The 24,055-nt window shown below is 37.6% G+C and overlaps 2 protein-coding genes across 3 annotated transcripts in view; one reads left to right on the top strand and one right to left on the bottom strand.

Moving 5' to 3' along the window:
• The window catches only part of Psmd1 (proteasome 26S subunit, non-ATPase 1), a 97,419-nt gene that overhangs the window by 36,788 nt on the left and 36,576 nt on the right, over window positions 1–24,055 (top strand). The gene's annotated exons all lie outside the window — the stretch shown is intronic.
• Window positions 3,035–19,988, bottom strand: Htr2b (5-hydroxytryptamine receptor 2B). Of its 2 annotated transcripts, XM_048344544.1 has the most exons (4): window positions 19,191–19,988; window positions 17,799–18,446; window positions 8,862–9,062; window positions 3,035–4,204 (listed from the first exon to the last, which is right to left on the bottom strand). In XM_048344544.1, exons 2-4 carry the CDS (start codon window positions 18,211–18,213, stop codon window positions 3,312–3,314), a joined length of 1,509 nt encoding a protein of 502 aa, XP_048200501.1. In that variant the 5' UTR covers window positions 18,214–18,446; window positions 19,191–19,988; the 3' UTR covers window positions 3,035–3,311. The 2 variants fall into 2 exon arrangements, with proteins under 2 accessions (XP_048200501.1, XP_048200502.1); XM_048344545.1 differs by lacking the exon at window positions 8,862–9,062 and having other exon boundaries at window positions 17,799–19,988.

Below are 24,055 nucleotides of genomic sequence, written 5' to 3'. Positions count from 1 at the left end.
GTGGCAAGAGAGCTTGCCTCGTATACATGAGGCCCTTGGTTCGATTCCCCAGCACCACATATACAGAAAACGGCCAGAAGTGGCGCTGTGGCTCAAGTGGCAGAGTGCTAGCCTTGAGCAAAAAGAAGCCAGGGACAGTGCTCAGGCCCTGAGTCCAAGGACCAGGACTGGCCAAAAAAAAACAAACCTGAAATTTCAAATTGGCAGAATTCCATATTCATCTACTTTCCAATGTAAAAAAAAAATTGAAACAAAATCTTTTGGTCTAAAAGATGTATTTACTTGTGCATAACTATTAAGTAAATATAACAGAATTTTTTTTAAGGAAAAAAAATAATGGTACCTTCTGTGTAGTTAGGTCTAATTAGTCCTATGATAAATTTTTCAACATTTTTGCACCATATCTGGGATATTTTAACTGTACCCCCAAATAGGTTACCATCACTGTTTCCATATTTGGTCCTATTACAATTGCATAAATATATTCTTACTTTATAGAGGCTATTGATTTAGCTTTGAGGTTGAAATCTAATGTGGTGAGTTTCTTACCCTGTTTTTATTTTGATCAGTTTTTTCTCTTTCTAGTACAAAAATCATTCTCTTCAAAGGAAAGGTGGAAGCCAAGTAGAAGTTGAATAATCGTTTCCTTCCTATTATCATCCTAGCCAAGGTCTAACACTAACCTTTCCCTACTTTTGCTAGAGTCTAGGCACAGTTGAAAAACAAGACAAAACAAAAATGGTTATTACCGTTTAGAGTGAGGGTTTTGTCTTGTTTTGGTTTTTTATTGTTGATGTTTGGTTTTTAAATTTTTATTGGAAAACTCAAAAGTTTACTATAGTAAGCATAATCTTCCAAATGTGCCCTGCAAAAGACAGTGCTTTATTTATTTCTTGCCAATGACTTTATGTATCATATTTGAAAAGTATATCCTGCTACATAGGAAGTTGATGGACTTGGTGAGACTGTTGTTATTCCCTTTTTAGCTGATACTGCATCTCTGATGATCAGAATTCATTTCTGCCTTCATATTTCCTGTAGCTTATACATAGTTAAAATTCCCTGTTTTCAGCGGCAGATGTCTCCTGTGAACTGTTTTCTGACTTTGCTAATAAGCTTTCTACCTCATAGCAGGATAATCAGATCAAGTCTGAGGCAATGAGTTGTTTATATGCTTACTAGTTCTAGGGGCTTTTCCTTTATTCCCTCTTCTTTTCATCCCTTCCTCTTCCATAGGCCTTTCCTTTGACCTGCCTTGCTAAAGGATATTTCTGAGTTCCTTTTCCATAATAATGGTTCTTTAAGAGGTAGAAACTAGAAAATACTTAAGAGATGGTCTTTACTTCTTTTAAAGCTGAAGAAAAATAAAGGAGTACAGATTGGAGCCAGGCACTAGTGGCTGCTCATGCCTATAAGCCTCGCTACTCAGGAGACTGAGGTCTGAGGATCATGTGAGACTCTTGTCTCCAGTAAACTACTTAGAAAAAGCCAGAAGTGGGCTGGGAATATGGCCTAGTGGTAAAGTGCTCGCCTCGTATACATGAAGCCCTAGGTTCAATTCCTCAGCACCGCATATATAGAAAAAGCCGGAAGTGGCACTATGGCTCAAGTGGTAGAGTGCTAGCCTTGAGCAAAAAGAAGCCGGGGACAGTCCTCAGGCCCTGAGTTCAAGCCCCAGGACTGGCCAAAACAAAACAAACAACAACAACAAAAAAAAAACAACAGAAAAAGCCAGAAGTGGTCCTGTGGTTCAAATGACAGAATACTAGCCTTCACCAAAAAAGCTCAGGGACAGTGCCCTGAATACAAGTCACAGGATTAGGGCTGGGGATATGGCCTAGTGGCTAGAGTGCTTGCCTCGTATACATGAGGCCCTTGGTTCGATTCCCCAGCACCACATATATAGAAAACGGCCAGAAGTGGCGCTGTGACTCAAGTGGCAGAGTGCTAGCCTTGAGCAAGAAGAAGCCAGGGACAGTGCTCAAGCCCTGAGTCCAAGCCCCCAGGACTGGCCAAAAAAAAAAAAAAAAAAAGTCACAGGATTAGCACACATGCGTGCACACACACACACACACACACGAATTGGCCACCATTTTCTGAGTGTCTACTATGTATTCATCTAATTCTTATAAGAACTACGTAAAATATAGACTGAGAAGACAAAAACACAAAGAAACTATCATTTCTAAACTTAATCAGCTATCTTGTAAGTGGTACAGATTGGTCTCCTTCCCAGATCTAACAGTACAAAATGAAATGGTGAATGTAATTATTTGTGCCTGAAGTTCAGCCTACTCCCTGTATAAACATTAGAAGCTATGATCACAGTTTGTGGCACCACTTAAGCTTTATGTCCCCAGATTGACTTCTGGTTTGAGCACATTCATTCAGTACCTTTTAGGAGCATAATGTGTTTAAGTACCCAAGAAGGGTCTCATTTTCCTCTTCTTCCTCTGTTTCCTCCTGTCCTTCCCTACCTCCTCTCCTCTTCCACCTCTCTCCCAACCTCCAGTGATTAAGTACCTAATGCTAGCCATTTAATAAACAACTAATGTAAGGTCCTGTTATTTTGTGTGTCATCTGATTCTTCTTCTGCCTATCCCTTCCATCAAGACAGTTTCCTGATTGAAGGAAAATTATGACTATGTTTTACTAAATGAGACTATTGCAGGCACTCTTAGCTTACATCTACATGTGACTATTGTGTATACATTTAGTTTTCACTCTCATTCCTGTCACTTCTGTTCATATTTATGCCAGGGATCAGACCTTTTTTTTTTTTTTTCTGGCAAGGCCCATTTGGATAATATGTAAAACATCATTTTTGGGCCATACAAAGCTGTCAACACAGCAGCTTGCAGCAGCTGATAAGAAAAATGTCAGGTCTTTGTCATCCGGCACCAAATGATTAGATCTGGACTTTGCCCACCTGTCTTGCAAGGATTTTAAAACTGTGAAAACAAGGCTTATTTGTTTGACTTCATTTCACTCTTAGCACAACTTTGCATACAAATTTATAGCACTTTTTTTTTATAAGGCTGAAATTTATTGATTTACTTACTTAATTTTATTTCATTTAAAAGACCTAACGTCTTGACAGATACTTGGGTTGCTTTTGTTTGTAACCACAAAAAAATGATATTTTTCATTAGTTACTTTGTCAATAAGGAAAATTGGGTAATTGTAACATATAACTGTTCATTTAAGGAGATGATTTCTGATGTACGACATGCATACAGTTCTTTACATAATTCTTACATCCTGCTCATCACCTTAGTCACTGTTGTGTTAGACAAAAACTGCAGATTCTGCTATACATAACTGACTTGGTCTTCAGTTTTATCACCTTCATTTTCAGTGAGGAGAAGTGTATCTAGTAGAATGGTTGATGAAGACTGAATGGTTGAGTTTCGGAGCCTCACTGGGCTCTGGTGCGTAGCAGGACTAATCCCATTTCGAATTCCACATTTCATGAAGAATTTTGAGTTCTCTGCCCTTGGATTTCGGAAGTAGATTTTACTGGAACATTTTCTGAGAGTTCTTACTGACTTTGTGGCGCGGTAATTGCAAGTGATGTATCGGCCAAATGCACTCCGAAATGTCTTGTTGAAGAGGGTGTAGACCAAAGGATTTACCCCCGAGGAAACATAGCCTATCCACACAAATATCTCCAGGAGCTTCTTGAGAGTAGTTTGGTTGCAGGAATCGCACATAGCTAACGTTATATTTGTAATGAAAAAGGGGCACCACATAAGCAAAAAGAGGGAGAATACAATTCCAAGGACCTTTGAGGCTCTCTGTTCATTGGAAATGGTTTGTGCTGACTTTCTTCCAACCGAAGACATTCTTCGCATAAGTGTTTCATCATTAGAGTTGGGCAGAGTTTTGTCTTTTCCAGAACAGTCTAGCATTGCTACCTTTTCAGGTGATGAGCAAGGTGTTTCCTCTGTTTGGAAAACAGTGGACACGGTCAGCCATGTTAGACGTTGAGGTGGCTTGCTTTTGGCCATGCATGCTTTCCTCTGTAAAGTCTGGATAGTGAGAAAGTAGGTGACGATCATGATTGCAAGAGGTGTAAAGAAGGCAGCCAGAGAGCCAAAGAGCATGAAATTGCCAAAACGCTCCTTGGTCAGTTCACAGGTGATATTGTTGGTATTCAGTGCATTAGTTTCTAGTCCTTTAATAGGGACTGGAATGGCAATGCCTAAGGAACAGGAAACAAGGTAGTATCATTATTATAATTTCTACTTTTGTTCAGCTTTTGTCCTAGTAACTTTATACTGATGGATGCATTGTAATTCCTGAGACCCATGGTGTAGTCTGTTGAGACATTTATCAGTGGAACCTTTGGCAAATTGAGTGTAGGTGAGCAAAATTTGCTGTTTTTTAAACAGAGATTGGTTAGTAATTTCAAGTTTACAATGGATGTTTCTTGAAAGGTATATGTCAGTGAAAGAAGAGGCTATCTTTATCTGTTCTGTTTTTCTGAAGCAATTTTTGATTTTTGGTCTATCCCAGGTTAAGGAAAAGTAATTCAGAAGGGAAGCTAGAGAAACTTCAGTACTGTCATTCAGTATCTTAATTCTCAGTAGATATTTATTTCATTTATTATTTATTGACATTGAGATAGTTTCCTTTCCTTCTGATTTTTCTTTTTTTTTTTTTTTTTTTTCCCCTTTTCGGTTATGGGGCTTGAACTTAGGGCTGGGTGCTACCCTGAGCTTTGTCACTCAAGGCTGGCACTCTGTCACTTAGAGCCACACCATCACTTCCAATTTTCTGAAGGTTAATTGGAGATAAGAGTGTCGCAGACTTTCCTGCCTGGGCCAGCTTTGAACTGCCATACTCAGATCTCAGCCTCCTTGAGTAGTTACAGGCATGAGCCACAGTGACTTTTTGACTTTTTAGGAAGAAAATAACGGGCGGGGGGAGGGGATCGAGGATCAGGACTAAAACTTATCCCACAAATCCCTTGTGTGTGCTAGGCAAATATTCTACCATAGAGCCATATCCCTAGTCCATAAAGAGCTCATTTTTATTTTAAATGATAATAGTAAGTTGAGAGTACATGAATTGTGAAGATAATTTTTAAATTAGAGGAATGAAATTGAATTTATAATGCATTAAGTACTATGATATAGGTAAATATGTTGCATAGCAAATTTGCTTGTTATCAAAATGAATGATGGCCTGGGAATGTGGCTTATTGGTACAGTGCTTGCCTATCATGCATGAAGCCCTGGGTTCGATTCCTCAGCACCACATAAACAGATAAAACCAGAAGTGGGGCTGTGGCTCAAGAGGTAGAGTGCTATCCTTGAGCAAAAGGAAGCCAGGGACAGTGCTCAGGCCCTGAGTCCCAAGCCCCGGGACTGGCAAAAAAAAAGAAAAAGAAAAATGAATGGCAAGGGTTATATTGAATCTTTCCCCTTCAAAATTGCAGATATCATTTAAAAAATCTTAGTTGATCTCTTATTTGTGTTGGTGTATGAATCCAAAAATTACTTCATTATCCTCAGAGCCTGTGTATGGTGGTAGCTAAAGAGCCCCAACAAGAGTATTTTCCTCAAACCATTTATAGTTTATGCCACTATTCTTCTACGTTTTTCATCTTCACCACCAGAAAGAATATTCTGTATATTTGGCAGCATGCTGTAGCTTAAGGCCAAATCCAGCTCACAGTGTGTTTTTGTGAAAGCTTTCCTGGACCACAGACACGGAGATTTTTTTTTTTTTAATTATCTTTGTGTATGGCTGCTTTTGTTCTGCAGCAGAGTTGAGTAGTTGTGATAGAAACCATAGACCCTACAAAACTGAAGTACTTCCTTTCTTGCCCTTTATAGAAAAAGTTTGCTGATCCCTACTCTGCCCTGTTATTTCCAGATCATCATTCTACTATTCTTTCACCCCACCAACATGTCCCTTTCCCACACAGTCAGCTTGATGACATATGTCTGTCTCCCTCAGTACTTGGCAGTAGTCTTTCACACTGCTGTGCCATTACCATCACTGACTTCATCCCATTGGTGATCTTCCGACTCTTCAGTCTTTTGTCCTCTGATTATTATTGCAATTTTTTGTCATTTGAGGGACTTGAACCCAGGGCCTGGGAGCTGTCCCCGAGCTTGCTCAAGGCTAGTGGTGTAACACTTTGAGACAGCTCTACTTCCAGTTTTTTGAGTGTTTAACTGGAGGTAAAGGTCTCATGGACTTTTCTGCCGGGCTGGTTTCAAACCACAGTCATCAGATCTCAGCCTCCTGAGTAGCTAGGATTACAGGTGTGAGCCAACAGCACTGGCTATTATTGGCTTTTTTTGTTTTTTTTTGGGTTTTTTTGGCCAGTCCTAGGGCTTAGACTCAGGGCCTGAGCACTGTCCCTGGCTTCTTTTTGCTCAAGGCTAGCACTCTACTACTTGAGCCACAGTGCCACTTCTGGCCTTTTTGTATATATGTGGTGCTGAGGAATCAAACCCAGGTCTTCGTATATACAAGGCAAGCACTCTTGCCAGTAGGCCATATTCCCAGCCCTGTTGGCATTTTTTTAAACTAACCATAACTCAGTCCACTTGGCATGATCCTGTATCAGAAGGCATGGACTCTGATCTTTCTCTTTTTGTTTTGTTCCTCTACACTGCTAGAGAGTTCTCTTTAACTGTTATCTTGGCCACTAGTCTATCTGTCCCCTTCTGTTTTCATGTTCTAAGGACATGCTTATTAAGGCTCTCTGGTTTGTTGGTAATAAATTTTGGGTTTTCACTGTTACTTTCTATAGCCTTAATCTGTTTTTAAAACTTAGACTTAACTGTGTTCTAAGTATCATGTAGGTGTTTTAGCCCATCATATGCCGCTATAACAGGATTACCAGCTGAGTAGTTTATAATGAAGACATTCATTTGGCTCACAGTTATGAAGGCTAGGAAGTCCAAGATCCGGAGCAGCATCTTAACTCTTCCTTTATAAGGATGAGCCCACTCCACCAGTGACAGCTTTAATTCATCAGAGCAGAGCCCTGACCTCATCACCTCTAAGCCCTACCTCCCAACATTGTTGCTTAGGCTTCTAGCACATGAATTTTGAGGATCACATTTAAAGCAGAGCACTAGAGTAACTGTAAATTCAAAAAAGAAAGTAAAAATTATTTGGCACTTCATAGAACTGTCATCTGCATTTTGTTTTTTCAAAGGTACTAAGTTGTGGTTGCTTCTACAATAAAATGATGAAGTTTGAAAAATGGTATTGCCCTTTGGTGCAAAAAAAGCTGTAATAAGAGTCCTTATGCCAATTATATGTTCCTTTTTTCTTTTATTGGTGTCCTAGGGTTGAACTCAGGGTCTCTTCATTTGCATGCATCTGCCACTTGACTCATGTCCTAGCCTACAAATGAAATCTATTTCTGTGAGCTGAGCCTATCCTATTGCTCAGTGGTACAGCCATTGCCTGGTAGGAACTGGCCAGAGGAGTCACTTGGAATGAATGACTAGATTTTCTTCATTCCACTTCAAATTTGATTATCACCATTGCCTCCTATCTTCATTGTGTCCTGGGGCCAGGAGAGCACTATTCTGTACTGTCAGTCAGCCTCTGCCTGCTAAATTGGTCTTTTTTCAATGCTTACAAATCTCTTCATTCTGAATAGACTTTTCCTTAATCCTGGTTTTTATCCCATAAAAAGCAGCAACGCTCCTTGCTTTTATCTCTAAATTTTTCAAAAGAAGTTTGCCTGTAGTAGCATTTCAGGAACATAAAGGTGAATTTCTTTCTTGCGATTTTTTTTACCATGTTCTTACTCTGATTTAGGAGAAATACTATCTTTCCTTTAGCACTGTAAATTTCTTAATATTTTTTCCTCTTCATTTTTTTAAAACTAGGAAGTTGTGAATTTGCAATCAGATCATTGTATTTGTTGTATTGATAAGTATTTTTTTTCCCCAGTTCTGGGGCTTGAACCCAGGCCCTGGGCACTGTCTCTGAGCTTCTTTTTGCTGAGACTAGCACTCTACCACTTGAGCCATAGCACCCCTTCCAGCTTTTCCTGTGTATGTGGTACTGAGGAATCAAACCCAGGGCTTCGTGCATTTTAGGCAAGCACTGTACCCCTAAGCCACATTCCCAGCCCTATATTGATAACTATATTTGACTTTCTGACATTAACTTGTAAGAGCTTTGATTAATGTACACTATACTTCGTGTAAAGGTATTGATTGATAGCTGCTATCTTTGAGCATTAAAAATGAGACCAGGGACATAAAACAATCTAGAAGAATGGTGGTTTCTTCCTATAAATCATTTCTGGACATCAGTTTAATATTATTTCTGCATCTAAAAATTTCAACATTTAAGACTTGACTGCTTTTATTTACTGTATACGTATATTAGAATATTGGCTTCCTGGGTGAATTTATGATCTTTGACAAATACAAAATGTTTGGGTTTGTTGGGTGTTTTTTTTCTTTTGTCTTTTCCTATTTTTTTTCAGTATAGCTTTTAAGATACATCTCTTTGTGTTATGTTAATGTAACTATGGGATTAGTCAAGTTAGCAAGGACTTAATTCTCTATTGACAAATATGATGACTGTTTTTTCTCAGCTTTTTTGCATATCAAAATTAAAGTGGGATGATAGTGTAATAAACATGGAAGTTGGTTCTATGGACATGAACCTTACTACTTCTTTTCAGTTATTGCTGATAGAATGGTTTAGAAGCTTTCTGTGACATAGTACCTGTTACATTGATATCTTAATATAGACTGTCTTACTGTTTCATTCTGAAGAGTTTTCTGGACCACCAGAACTGGTGTTCTTCTAGTCAAAGGCAACTAAAGTCTATGAACTCTACCCACATCCTGGCATTCCCCACATACCTATTGAAATTAACCACACCACTGTAATCTTGATGAATGCAGTAGCTCGGGAGTTATATTGATTGGCCTGGATTGGCTTTTTGATGGCTATATAACGATCCACTGAAATGGCACAGAGGTGCATGATGGATGCAGTTGAAAAGAGAACATCAAGAAATAACCAGGTAGGACACAGAACAAGTGGAAGGGGCCACATAGCCTCTGAAAGAAAGAAAAACAAACACATTTTCTCTTGCAGAATGACAACCTTCAGTTTAAGCTTTTTTCTTTTAAATTTTAAAAATAATACATATTTTTGTAACTTTTTTCATTTACTCATCTGAAAATTTATGACTTTATAAGACAATGTCTTTAGGTCTTGGAGACAATAATATTAAATATAGTATTTCAAAGCATGATACTTTTTAAGACATTTTCTGTTTTGTGTAATGATTACATACATACCTTTTTTTCTAAGTGAGCAGTGTAGCATTTTTAATATTATTTTGACCTTTGCTATTTTGTAACCTTTTAAAAATTTAGGCAGTATTGTAACTGGAACCTAAATTTACTATTCAAATAAAATTTATTTTTAACTTGCTATTGTATGAAAATAGGACATTTTACCATATGGAGGAAGCATATATCATGAAGTATATTAGGATGGGCATGTCCATGAGGCAGTTAGTGAGCTTTAGGCTCACTAATAGCAATAACTTCCGGTATGATTCTAATTTAGAGCAAACTCTGGTAAAATAATTAAGTAGTGATTTTTTTTTTTCCTTTTAACAGAAATAGTTCTTGAGTAGAGATGGTAAAAGGAATGACTTTCCAGGTTATCCTCTCATATGCCATCATTCCCTCTAAGAACTGGAGATGGAATCAGCATCTTGGTTAGAGTAATACTTAAGTTATTCAACTCTAATAACCACTTCTGTAGTCTTAAGTATTTGAGAAATACATATTCAAATTTAAGTTTGAGTATGATCGTTTTTAACAGAGCTTTTCAATAAATTTACTTACAAAAGTGCCCATATTCTTTTCGATTTAATAAATTGTGCACTATATATATATATATATGTCCACCACGTACACATATCCAGTTTATAATTAACATAATTGCACCTCAGATAAACCTCATTGGCTATGATACTGCCATTGCACAAAGCTCATATATTCCGTTTTAAAACAACTAAACTTTATTTTAGAATTCAGTTAAAATTAAAATTTCAGTTAAAATCCATTTTACCAAAATATATACCATGCGTATGAGATTATCTCTGTCTATTTTTTTGTTTGATTGTTGTATGTCCACAGATAAAATTTAAACCATGTTTCTTCTACACTTGCCTTTGCAAAAATATATCTCACTTTCACCAGTACAAAGTGACTGAGGGAATTGAAGGAAAACCAAGATAACCATTTTAGGATGACAGGACACCTAGCTGTGAACTGTTTATATTTAAGGAACTTATAGGTAGAGATTAGAAACCCAGATCATGATTTAGGGAAAGAGTTTTTAGGTAGTCTTGAATATAGTATTTTCAGGAGTCTAATAGGGTTTCAGTGAAAGAGCCTCAGGCTGTATACTTGTCTTGAGCTGTATTCAGAGAAAGACCAGAGGAGTGCTGGTTGCTAATTCTAGCTACACAAGAAGCGGAGACCTGAGGCTTGGGCAGAGAAGTTCTCAGGACTCTGTCTCCAGTTAATCAGCAAAATGGGGGACTGGAGTTGTGGCTCAAGTGGTAGTGTCAGTAATGAGCAGTAAAAGCTGAATAAGAGAGAGTTCAAGCTCCAGAACTGATACACACACACACAGAGAGAGAGAGAGAGAAAAGAAAAGATACTGGTAATATTAAGGATTAAATTTTTTAAAAGGCAAGTAATTACTACGCTATATAAGTGCATACTCTAGCATCTTTTAAAATGATGTGCTAATAACTTAAACAGCTATTTAGCTATTCTAATCATGGATTATGCTTTTGAAAATTAAAGTCTGGAAAATTCTAGTCATAAATCTTGTAGCTAGGAGCAGGAAGCCACAAGAGAGCTCTTATATAAACGTGAGTGTCTTTGGAATTTTACTATCTGACCTGCATATTCCTCATTGTGGCCTAAGAGGGAAAGCTTTCCAGTGCGGATTTAAGCCTTGTTAAGCTCTGCTTCCTGACAGAATACATTAAGAAAGAGTGAGAGGCTAAGAATTGCTAAGACTACTAGCACCGATCTTGAAGATTCTTAATTTTATAAGATACATATGAAACTAACAAGGCTAAAGTTATAGGACGCTTTCATAAGAAACTGAAAGGGGTAGGGTATGGTGTGGTACGTGCTTGCAATGCCAGCATATTAAAGCTGAAGCAGGATAGTTGTGAATTCAAGGCCAGCCTCAGACCAAAAGGAATTTAAAAAAGAGACTTAATTCATGGTGGAGCACTTGCCTAACATGGGTGTAAAGCCAGGGGGGAAAAGGCTTTTACAGTCACCTCATATAATAAGATAATTTGTGAGTTATACAGTTAAAATCGTTCTAGACATTTTAATAAATGGACTTTTCCTGGTTCTTATATTTTAATTCTTAAACTTTTCAAGTTAGTATTAATTTGGTAGGCATAAACAGCAAAGCTTCCATTTAGAGTAATTGAAAATTGGTGTCGTGCTAAATTGGTGTGTTAAGATAGTTTAGCTATTCCAAAACTTTTATGGTTACTTTTACCAGGAGTTTCAGTTTGTGTGAAAATTTGTAATTACTTATTTGTTATAATGTGCTATATCCAGCCAGTTCCCAAAAGCACTAGGACATAGTCTAAAACTTGAAATAATAAAGTAAAATAGCTGCAAACTTAATTTTTTTTTTGTAGGATCAAGAAAGTGAACTATATGACTTGCCAGTAGATTTGGGAGGGAAGGACTGGGAGAGAGTGGGGGAAGGGATGACACTGTATGAAAGAAATATACTCATTGCCTGACTCATGTAACTCTAATCCCTCTGTACATTGCCTTTATAACAACAACAAAGTAAATTTTTAAAACTGTTTCGAGTCATTCTAGGGGAAATAAATTATAAGGAATGTGGAGTAAATCTATTCTGCCCCTCATAAAAACTAATAAAGGAGAAAACATTGTTGTCTCACAAAAAGAAGGGCATAGGACTGTGGATAGAACTTAGTACCTCATGGTGCTGGGGATATGGCCTAGTGGCAAGAGTGCTTGCCTCATATACATGAAGCCCTGGGTTCAATTCCCCAGCACCACATATATAGAAAACAGCCAGAAGTAGCACTGTGGCTCAAGTGGTAGAGTGCTAGCCTTGAGCAAAAAGAAGCCAGGGGCAGTGCTTAGGCCCTGAGGCTAAGGCCCAGGACTGGCAAAAAAAAACCCAAACTACTTAGTGCCTCACAAATGCTAGGAAAACACTCTACCAATGAGCTACACTGCCCACAAATTCCATTTCATGCCTTCTTCTTCTACTTGCTTCCCAATTAAACTCAGAGGAGTTAATTTTAGTAATATTTGAGTAATGGCATTTCTGTGGATGCTTATAAGTAATTGTAGTCTGAATATTATAGGAGCAAAACAAGTCATACGTTGGTTTTAGATTTATTGGTAATTAATTAATTGGTAGTTGATAGTAGCACAATTTTTTTGTTATTCAAAATGATAACGATGCTCTAAATACCATCATACATAAGGGGTGTGTCATTTGGTATCTATTTCCCAGAGTTCTGCTTTATGTGTGTAGGTCTGGTACCTTCCTCGGGCATCTCAAGATTTGTAAAAGTACTTGGTGCCCCAGTATTCTTACCACTTAATATGAAATAAAGTTAACTGGGGAAAGAAAGAATTCTTCCCTGTCCTTGCAGAAACAATTTATTATCTCTCTTGTTAGATGGAGTTACCTTATAAATGTTGGCTCTGTATGCCAAATATGAATGATCATGTGGGCTGCTAGGGTTTCTCATGTTTGTGAGGAAACAAAATAATAGAGGCTGAGAGGATGAATTCTAGAATTCTGGGTTTCCAGCATATCTTACCACTTTGTGATCTTAAACAGATTAGTTATTGCTTTGTTCTGTGTCATCTGTAAAGTGGGCTAGTAATACCTCTTTTAGAGCACTGCTATGTAGTGTTTCTAAGGTTCAAGAGATTTAATAAAGCAACGTGTATGACATATTTAGACGAATATATGGCATAGGAAAAGCATAAATGTGAGTTGCCTTTACTGTTACTTGCTAGAAATTAGTCAGCTAGCCCAACCATAACACTGCTACTCATAAGCAAGCCAGTATATAAGTATATTTGTATAAAATAAGTATTTTATTTGTCTTGCTGTGTACTATAGTAAGAGTGCAGTTAATCTGATTGAAAACCTGTACTGCAAGGAGCAGGGAACGAGAGGCAAACATGTTTATCTCTGTCCACTTTTTTTTTAATGTGTATTTACATATTGATTTAGCATTTGATGCAGTAGTGTTCTAAAAGTTCTCACAATTTTATTTATTTATTTATTTTTTGCCAGTCCTGGGCCTTGAACTCAGGGCCTGAGCGGTGTTGTCCCTGGCTTCCTTTTGCTCAAGGCTAGCACTCTGCCGCTTGAGCCACAGCGCCACTTCTGGCCGTTTTCTATAAATGTGATGCTGAGGAATCGAACCTAGGGCTTCATGTATGTATACGAGGCAAGCACTCTTGCCACTGGGCCATATTTCCAGCCCAGTTCTCACAAATTTGAATCTACAAATGTAACAAATTCAGAAGGTCAAATAAACACAAATATTGCTATCTTTAGTGCCCAAAGGCAAAACTTTAGACATCATAATGTTTGGGATATATCTGTTGACTTTTGAATTCAGTTTTCCATGAAATTGTCTTTTGTTAAAGTTGAATTTTTGACTACTGTTTGTTATGACGTAGAAACAACCCATTTGTATTTCTTTGGGGCTCTGCTTGGGTTTTGTGGGGGTAGAGGACGAAGGAATGATGTCTGCTTTCTTTTTCATTCAGAAATCTAATTTATTCTAAACACCATACTCCATATATTGCCTAGATTTTAACTGAAAACTACCCACTCTTTAGCTTTTATTTTGACTTTTTTTTTTTTTTATCTTGGGGCTTGAACCTCAGGACCTGAGCCTTTTCACTCCAGACAAGTGCTCTATCACCACAGTGCCACTTCCCAGGCTTTTCTTGTTTGTTAGTTTGTGTTAGAAAGCCAAGTTTTTTGAGAAAGCCAAGATATATCATTTGCTTAGAAAAGTAATTAGCATCAATCTGTAAGCCAAAAACATAAAATAACTTCCCTGTTGAGGACTTGGAAAACTTTCTTAAAATCCATTCCAAAAGGCCAGGTGCTGATGCATCTGTAATCCTAGCTACTCAGGAGACTGAGATCATGGTTTGAAGCCAGCCTGGGTGGGAATGGCCGTAAAACTCTTGTCTCTAATTAACCATCATACAGCTGGAAGTACAGCTGTAGCTCAAGAGGTAGAAATAGGCTTGAGCACAAAAGCTCAGGGAAAGTGCTCAGACCCTGAGTTTAAGCCCTAGGACAGGCGCGCACATGCACACACACACATATATACATATATATGTATATATGTATATATGTTTGTATTCCAAGAAAGCTGTGCCTACAGAGTTGACAAAGATATAGAGTTTATGAACTTAATTGGAGCAGGACAAGTCCTAAACACCTTTTATGTTTAAAACGGGCATGGTTTTCAAATACCTTTTTTTTCTTTTTTTGATGGGAATGAGGCCTTGCACTTGCTAGAGAGAGACTCTACTTCTTGAGCCAAACTTCCAGCTTGTTTTGTTTTGTGATAGGGTCTCTTTGCCCAGGCTAACATGGACCACAGTCTTCCTAATCCTCCTATTTTCCATGCTGTAACTCAAATGACAGGTATGCATCACCATGCCAACTCACATCTCACCTAAATCACATTTAATTTGCACATTCTATTAATACCAACCAATAATTAATATGTGTAATATACTGGGCTCTGTCTGACAATGTCTTGTACAGTTTAAGATGGATGTGACATACCCATTTTACAGTTTTATAGATAGCACTGAGATACTAAATGACTTGTCCCAGCCAGCCCAGGATTGAAATCCTTGGGGTACCTTGGGTCAAGAACACAGCTTTTAACCACTTCACACACTATTTTCCACAGCAAACTGTTTCAACTTACACATCATTAGGTAAGGGTGTGAGTAAGTAGTAGATGACCAAATGCCATCTTTTTTCATTCACGTTTTTAACAACCAGTTATACAATAAGAGATCTTAAATGGACATATCTTTTTTACATCAAAATTAGATTTTCAGATTCTGTATTGTAAGCTACTGAAGTGTGGTCGCGTCATTTTAGGAATTGCAGACCACAACAGTTTAAAAATAACATAAAACTAAAGCTGTAAAGTCCATTGCTCCCAGAGGAGGAAAGGTGATGGAAAAGTTGAACTAGCACAACTTATTTGAATGGTAGTTTTGTGCCATTTGTTATAATTAGATATTAAATAGATATTCATATTAAACAGATATTAGATATTAAACAGATGAACATCTGAATAAAATATCCTTCAATGTAAAGGCATGAGAATTTGGTTTTTTAATTGCTCACTTACTTGCCCCCCCCTTCTTACCCTCCCACATTTAATTTTAGTAAAATAGAAATAGAATTGTGTTTTAAGTAATGAATTAACACCATGTTTTAAGTAGTGGTTAAAGCCCCAGGTTAGTTCATTATAATTCTTTTAACTTCATTGTATGGTATTATTACTGATAATAAAAAGTTTTGAATACTTGGCAAAAATTTATAAATAACAAATATTTGAGAGAATATTAAAATGTTAAATAAGAGATTCCACTTATTTTATGTTAAAATTTTGGCTTTCTGCTAACTTTGGAGAATAGTTTTGACAACAATTCTAAGTATAAATTTATTTTTTTAGCTGTTAGGATAACCTACTATCTTCTTATTGAATACATAGGATTATCTTTGTTATCTTTTTTTTTTTTTTTGCCAGTCCTGGGCCTTGGACTCAGGGCCTGAGCACTGTCCCTGGCTTCTTTTTGCTCAAGGCTGCCACTCTACCCCTTGAGCCACAGCGCCACTTCTGGCCTTTTCTATATATGTGGTGCTGGGGAATCAAACCCAGGGCTTCATGTATACAAGGCAAGCACTCTTGCCACTAGGCCATATTCCCAGCCCCCTGTTATCTGTTCTTTAGTTTCATTTTTCACCTTGCATTAGTACTATAGAACTTTGTCTTTTTAGGAGTATAATCTTAGCAATTTAGCTGATAATTTAAGTATCTACCATAGTTGTTGCCGTGAAGTAGATATTTGGTATTAATGGACTGGATTTCGAAGTTAATCCACTTGTACATCATTCATTCAATTATTAATTCATCATAGCATATCAGCTGAATTTTGTAGTAGTATGAAATAAGCATTTTAACATTTTCTGTATACCTTGTGAATTACTGTTTGTGGTGTATGTATTTTTACAAGTATCTATATACCACTACATAATTTTTACCTTATTTCTTTGAAACTTCAGAATTAAGTTGCTTCAGTTCCCCATTAGAGTATTTCCATGGTTACACGTAGCATTAGACTATTCAAAGAATTACAGATTTGTAAGAGGAACTATCATAGACAATACTAAGGACTCTAGAATCTGATTAAAGCAAAGAACCTTATTTATTAGTGCTTGTCCTGTCACAGAATTTTCTTGATTTACTTAAAGCCTGGGCAAATGTTTGATTTATTTTAGAAGGTTTAAGCACCTCACCTTCATATTTTATCTGGGGGAACCAGTACTTAGTTTCAAGTACATTTCTATTATTGCTTACAAAGATAGTTGGAATAATAATTTTCTTCACTTTATAATAAATTAATGCATCCTAGCTTAATAAATTTTACTCCTGTAACAGTGTTTATGGCTAGGATGTAGCTCAGTGGCAAAGCGCTTGCCCTGCAAGTGCAACATCCTGGGTTCGATCCCCAGTACCAAAAAAAGAAAAGACAAAAAAACAACTGTTTATTCTCACCATAAGTATAATTCTTAGAAACCGTATCTGCTACAGATAATCCTTTTTCTTAGGTAATTTATGAATGGAATATCAATTTACACCAAATGTTAAGTTAAATACCTTTTAATCCTGCTTTGAGGTAGGCACTCCATAATTCATCAACAGATTTGTTTTGTGTTTACCTAAATTTTTTAATCAGATATGAATAAATTAAAAGCTACTTTTGCCTGTATTAATATTATCTTTTTATTATAGCAAAGGTTTCAGTGTCAAACTACATTTCTTAATATTATGACAACTAGGGCTTTGGCCCACTCTTCTTAATTTAAGAGGTCTATCAAGAGCACATATGCCCAGACATAAAAAGATTGAACAGATCCATCATCTCTTGGGACACTGAGCCAGCCCATTTCCTTTAGCATCTAAACTTGCTCTTAACACGACACATATGCAAAGATTGTGTTCCATTTCAAAAAAACACAGAAATTATCTGGTGACTCGAAGACCTAATAATTAGTAATTAACCTAGTACAGACCTATTCCACAATTTTCCTAGTTACTGATTGCTTTATTAAGAGGAATGGAGTTTGGAAGATAAAAAAGGAATTGAATCTTTTCCTTTCAATTTTTATAGGTAAAGCAGGCAGAATTTATGAATATTGCTAATTTAAATGGCCTATTTGATTTTATTGGATGGTTGAGGAGGGAGTAAACATGTTTTTCCCAATGTTATTTTTTTTAATCTTTAAATTATCAACTATAGAAAATGAAGAAAAAATGCACAACTTTTACCAGCTGTATCTTCTGTTCCAATCCATCTTTTATTCCAAAGAATATAAAGATCAAATGACTGTCCCGTTCACTTAATAGTGTATCATAGTTTAATGATTTTATGGCAAAAAGAAAGAGAAGTACTTACCAAACATTATTGTCAAGAGGGCAATTGGCATCACAAACAATCCAACCAGTAAGTCAGCTACTGCCAAGGACATTAGAAAGTAATTGGTAGCATACTGCAGCTTTTTCTCCAGTGAAACAGCCATGATGACCAGGGTGTTGCCCCCCACCGTGGGGATTATCACCACCAGGATCAGAAGAGCTGCCCAGTGCAACCTCTTTCCCTGTTCCTCACCAAGCGCTTTCATTTCCTCTGGCATTGATTCTGTCTGTAATCCGGACTGGTTAGAAGAGATCAAGCGGTCAAATGTACTCTGAAAAGCATGCTCAGGAATTGTGCTTTGTTCCGACATTCTGGAAGAGATTGCCATTTGCTGTTCTGCGATTTGATCCAGTTCCAGACAGTGCTTACAATAGTCAGTAGATAGGTTGGTCATCAGCTTTTTTAAGGCATCGTATTCATGCCAAACACATGAAACCAAAATTGACCACCTTTCTTTAAAAAAAAAAAAATTAATGTTCTTTAGGATAAAGAGTGTACACACATCTGCCTATGTTTGTAGACAAGACCTTCAAGTTTTGGTGTTTTCTAGAAGCATAAATTTCAGAATGCTCAGTCTCTTGCCGTAGTCTTTGAGTCTGGTTTGATTTCAATGGCAGAGAGTTCCACCTAGGTTCAGATATGTAGATTGCATTATTTTCAAAAAATAATGAAAACTGGAATTTCGTAGCCCTTCGCAATAGCTCTAATGCTGTGCCAGTTCCCACACTTAATGAAAGAAGAGATACATTAATTTTTCAGTGGTTCTACGTCACTAGATGTTTAGTGATTCTTATTTTGTCTTTATCTTTACGTTAGAAAATGTACTGAAGAACAAGGGGGAAAAAGCACTAAATAGTTCTGAATAGAACTTTGTGTATACACTTGGTTCAATCCAGAAAGACACCAAGTCTACCTAAGGTCTTAATAAAAAGAAGTCTATCTTACTGCTGATTTACATGCCATTTTTATAATGTATTTCAGAACCCCTTCCGTTTGAGAGAACATAAAAAATTGGTATTACTAGGATCTCAATCATTGCTTTTAGTAATTTCATTTGTCATAGCATATTTAACCTTTTTTTAAATTTAGCTACCAAATATGCCAAATTTGAACTAATACTTTTTTTGTTTAAGTACTATTTTTTCCTTACTATTCCTGGTTCAGTCGGGAAGTAGGAGAGGCTAAAAGGAAGGGCAAGCCCTTTTAAAATTTAAATTTATAAATCTCATATTTAAAAATCTACTCTTTAACATCTGTAAATTCTAAATCACTAAATAAAAATAAAAGATTTTGTAAACAGAGTTCTTCAAGATTAAAAAGCAAAACTGCAAACCCTTTAGGTAGTGCCCTATGTATCTGTTCAATACTTACCTATCCTTTGCTTTTGGCTTTCCTTTCCCAAGCAAGTTGTCCTTGGATCTGTTCAGTGGACCCACTTGCTGCTGTGACCGGAATCCTCCTCCATTGACTTGCTCTGAGCGTCCACGGCCGGCACTGGCGCTTGCAAGCAGTGAAACAAGCATGTTGCAGAGCTGCAAGCATGCCAAGGAGGTTATTTCCTCTTGGATACATCATTTTTAGATCATAGCAGCCCTCATTACAATTCATAAAAACACCAGTTAAATGTGTTGAACCAGTTCATGACCATTATTCAAGTTATGTTCTTAAGAGCTCTTTGATATTTAGGACTGTAATAAACTGTTATTTTAGCTTACGTTAGTTTTGTTTGAAATTCAGCGTGGGCTGTTTTTCCTGCTTGAGGAAAAAACTGAGATATAATCTAGAAATTTTGGAACTTTTATTTTGTGAACCTTCTACCCTGTTAGCCGTGCAGTGATTTTCACCGTTGTACTTTCTAGCAGTGCAGTAAGGTTCTTAGCCTTGTGCCTTTGCTGTGGAGTACAGTTAATTTGCTGTAGTTACAACCTTATATAGAAGAACACAGAAAGATAAGAATTCTACATGTATACACAGATTTTGGCACTAACCTTGTCACTGCTCATTTTTAAACAGCTTCTGAGTTTCGGGGTTGGTTCACAACTTTTTTTCCACAGATTTTACATAGGAGAAAGTGTATAATCCGTGGTGAAAATATACTTCTGCCTTATTTCAGAAAATTGATGTATAAATCTTAACATTAGTTACGCTATTTTCTCTAAAACTGTAAGACTGGCTTAATATGAGAACATTAGCATTCTCCATGTTTCGTTACTTCTAGATCACCAATGACATTTGTGCCCTTTTGTTTGAAATTTGTTTTTGAGCCTGTGTTGAAAGTTATTGGAAAATATTTCATTTCAGTTCTACTGAGAACTTCGTGTGTGTGTACGCGTACGTTCTTGAACTTAGATCCTAGGCACTTTATCTGAGCTTTTGTTGCTCAGGGGTAGTGCTCTACTATTGGCTTTTCCACTTCTGGCTTTTTTTTTTGGCCAGTCCTGGGCCTTGGTCTCATGGCCTGAGCACTGTCCCTGACTTCTTTTGGCTCAAGGCTAGCACTCTGCCACTTGAGCCACAGCGCCACTTCTTGCTGTTTTCTATATATGTGGTGCTGGGGAATCGAACTGAGGGTTTTATGTATAGGAGGCAAGCACTCTTGCCACTAGGCCATATTCCCAGCCCCACTTCTGGCTTTTTTTTTTTTTTTTTTTTTTTTTTGGTATTTAATTAGAGGTGAGTGTTTCATGGACTTTCCTGCTTGGGTTGGTTTGGAACCACATTCCTTAGATCTCAGCCTCCTCAGTAGCTAAGATTACAGGTATAAACCACCAGCAGACCGAGTGCAATATCTGCTTTTTTTTTTTAACTGAGAATGCTATATTACAGAAAAATATTCAGAATTCTAGGTGAGAATATATATTAGTAAGCAATCAGATGGATTCTGGTGTGCCAGGGTTTCTATTTTAGGAATAAGAAAGAATTTTTTTTTTTTTGGCCAGTCCTGGGCCTTGGACTCAGGGCCTGAGCACTGTCCCTGGCTTCTTCCCGCTCAAGGCTAGCACTCTGCCACTTGAGCCACAGCGCCGCTTCTGGCCGTTTTCTGTATATGTGGTGCTGGGGAATCGAACCTAGGGCCTCGTGTATCCGAGGCAGGCACTCTTGCCACTAGGCTATATCCCCAGCCCAGAAAGAATTTTTTAAAAATGCTCTCCCCTTCCCTTCCCAGATCACAATTTGCCCTCTGTGCTTACACAGGCTGGTAGAGATTTATAAAGAAATCATGTCAGATTGAAAACAGCAAAATCATTATAACCAAAGTCTTGTGTGAAATAAGCCTTCATGTATTTGTGTTTATAGATAAAAAAAAAGTTTAATACCCATTGATGATAGTGATTGTTACAATGCCTTGCCAGCATTAGCCCTTTCGTTTGTATTCACTCGTTTTCTTTCATTATACAAAGTCATTTAAGGGGCTGGGAATGTGGCTTAGTGGTAGATGCTTGCCTAGCATGCATGAAGCCCTGGGTTCTATTCCTCAGCACCACATAAACAGGAAAAGCCGGAAGTGGCACTGTTGCTCAAGTGGTAGAGTGCTAGCTTTGAGCTGAAGAGCTTAGGGACAGTGCCTAGGCCCAGAGTTCAAGGCCCACGACTGACCAAAATAAAAAAAAATTTTTTTTAATGGTCCTTTGTTTTATTTTATTGTTGCATTTTTGTTGGTCAGTTCTTTGACACATGGTCTTAAAATTGCATTTTGTTTTGCAATGATTAAAAATAAGAGCTCTTGAATCTGTCTTGTTCTACCCCCGCCCCCTGCCCCAGGCTTCATGGTTATGGGGTGAGTAGAAGGCAGTCTATTTTTGTATTTTAAAATCAGTTTAATGGCTATGGATCATAAAAGGGTAGATGAATCTCTTAAGTCAGCAAATAACTAAACCAGTTCTCTAATATCCCATGTACTTTCAGTAGAAAGGAATCTGTAAGTCCCCACTCCAAGTCTTGTACTTTTCATACACACACACACAATTTGCCTCTCTTCCCCTTTAATAAAAACAAAATTTTCACATGATGGTAAACCTGAATAGTAGGAAAAAATGTTCAGTGATAAATTCACTGCAGACAGTTTTAATGAACATGTTTCTCTGCATCCTCCAGATTATAGCAACAAATTAAAAGGTGAACAATACTTTAATAATAACAATCAGGGTCAATTGGGGGAAAAAAGAATTTATAGATATAAGTCTACTGAGAATATAAATACATGTAGCTCTCATAAAACTGAGCCCTCCACAGTTACGTGGCATAATAATTGGTAGCATAGTGATCATTCCCGTGTATTTAAGAAAAGGCTAAATTATGTCCATTCAGCTTGGTTTGGATGCCAGGAGATGTTCAGGTGCATTTTTTAAAGATTTTCATCTAAAACATACAAAACGGGGCTGGGAAAATGGCTTAGCGGTAGAGTGCTTGCCTTGCAAGCTTGCCTTGGTTCGATTCCCCAGCACCACATACACAGAAACAACCAGAAGTGGCACTGTGGCTCAAGTGGTAGAGTGTTAGCCTTGAGAAAAAAAAAAAGAAGCCAGGAACAGTGCTCAGGTCCCAGAACTGGCAAGAAAGACAACAACGTACAGGTGTGAAAAAATAAATCATACAAATGTGGTAGAGCTAAAATTAGCTCATTTCAACAGGATCCACAGCACATATCAGATATTTTTCAGCTCCCTTCCCCCCATTTCTCTCTTGTTTCTCTCTGACCAGATCAGTGGACAAGCTAAAACAGTAAGAATTCCAAACTCAGCCTGTTCTTGAGCTCCATCACTCACTCTTCCTAATAACTGAATTTACAATTTACTTTTTTTGTGTGTCTCAGTTATGGGGCTTTAACTCAGGGCTGGGCACTGTCCCTGAGCTTTTTTGCTAGCGCTCTACCTCTTTGAGCCACAGCTCCACTTATGGTTTTCTGGTGATTAATTGGAGATAAGAGTCTCAGGGACTTAACTGCCAAGGCTGGCTTTGAACTTAGATCCTCAGATCTCAGCCTCCTGAATAGCTAGAATTACAGATGTAAGCCACCAGCACCCTCCTGACTTTACTGTTTTTCTCTCAGGGCTGGTTTTAGCTAACTGGGTATAACAGCTTCTAGGTCCTAAACAGTTTGTGTTATCTGAATGGACTCTTACAAACTTACCCAGCTTGAGGTGCTGAACAGTGTGAATCTCACAGTGTTTAGCTGGGTTCAAGTTTTCAGGACAGCTGTTTCATTCAGACCACTTTGAACTTGGTTTTGGTTAACTGGGAATAACAGCTTCTAAATCCTAATCAGTTGATGTAGCCAAATGAACTTTAAAAAAATAATAATTGTTGGCTGGGAATGTGGCTTAGTGGTAGAGTGTTTGCCTAGCATGCATGAAGCCCCAGGTTCCATTCCTCAGTACCACATAAACAGAAAAAGCCGGAAGTGGTACTGTGGCTCAGGTGGTAGAGTGCTAGCCTTGAGCAAAAGGAAGCCAGGGACAGTGCTGAGGCCCTGAGTTCAAGCCCCAGGACTGGCAAAACAAAACAAATCAAGAAAAAAAATTGTTATTATAAAGTTGATGTACAGAGGGGTTACAGTTACATCTGACTGTGCTATTTCAATAGAGCACTTAGGCAAATTCTATCTTTAAAGTGATTATCATTTGTCCTTGCCACACCTGACTTCCATATGGTTGCTTAATCCTAACTTCTCTGCAGTCTTGCTGAGTAAGGCATTTCTTTTTTCTCACACAGAACCCATGCCTTGAGAATTCATCTCTCAGCTCTTCCTTTCTCTTGGAAGGCAAGCAAGCTCAGGTTTTCAGCAATGAAAAAGAAAATATTTCCATGTATTTTAGGTCTTTTTAAAGAATTGACTATCTTTTTCTTAACCACCTTGGAAACTTTATTAGGAAAGGAATACACTTCCATTAGACTGAAAACTTGACATCTCTAGAGAGAGTGACAGTGATTTTTACAAAGTTTATATTGAAGTCTATTTCCTTATTGCTCATGATTAACTACTACATATTATCTTCCCCCTTCCCCCTTTAATTACTGGAGACCCTGAAGCCTTTTAAGGAATGGTAAATATAAGTCTTTTTTTTTTTTTTTTTTTACTACTTCCTGGTGCTTTGTAGCATAGGCCTAGGTGAGGAGTTTCTTGCTCTATTCTCTGTTAAGGGAGGTAGCTGGTATGGCTAGAATCTCAGGTCATGCATGATCCAGGGGCCTCTCGCTCTCCAAAAGATCATCAGCAGTGTCAACCATGGATGTTG

The sequence above is a fragment of the Perognathus longimembris genome, chromosome 4 (assembly GCF_023159225.1).
Source record: "Perognathus longimembris pacificus isolate PPM17 chromosome 4, ASM2315922v1, whole genome shotgun sequence".
Lineage (NCBI taxonomy): Eukaryota > Metazoa > Chordata > Mammalia > Rodentia > Heteromyidae > Perognathus > Perognathus longimembris.
This window is presented reverse-complemented; position numbering and strand designations above follow the sequence as displayed.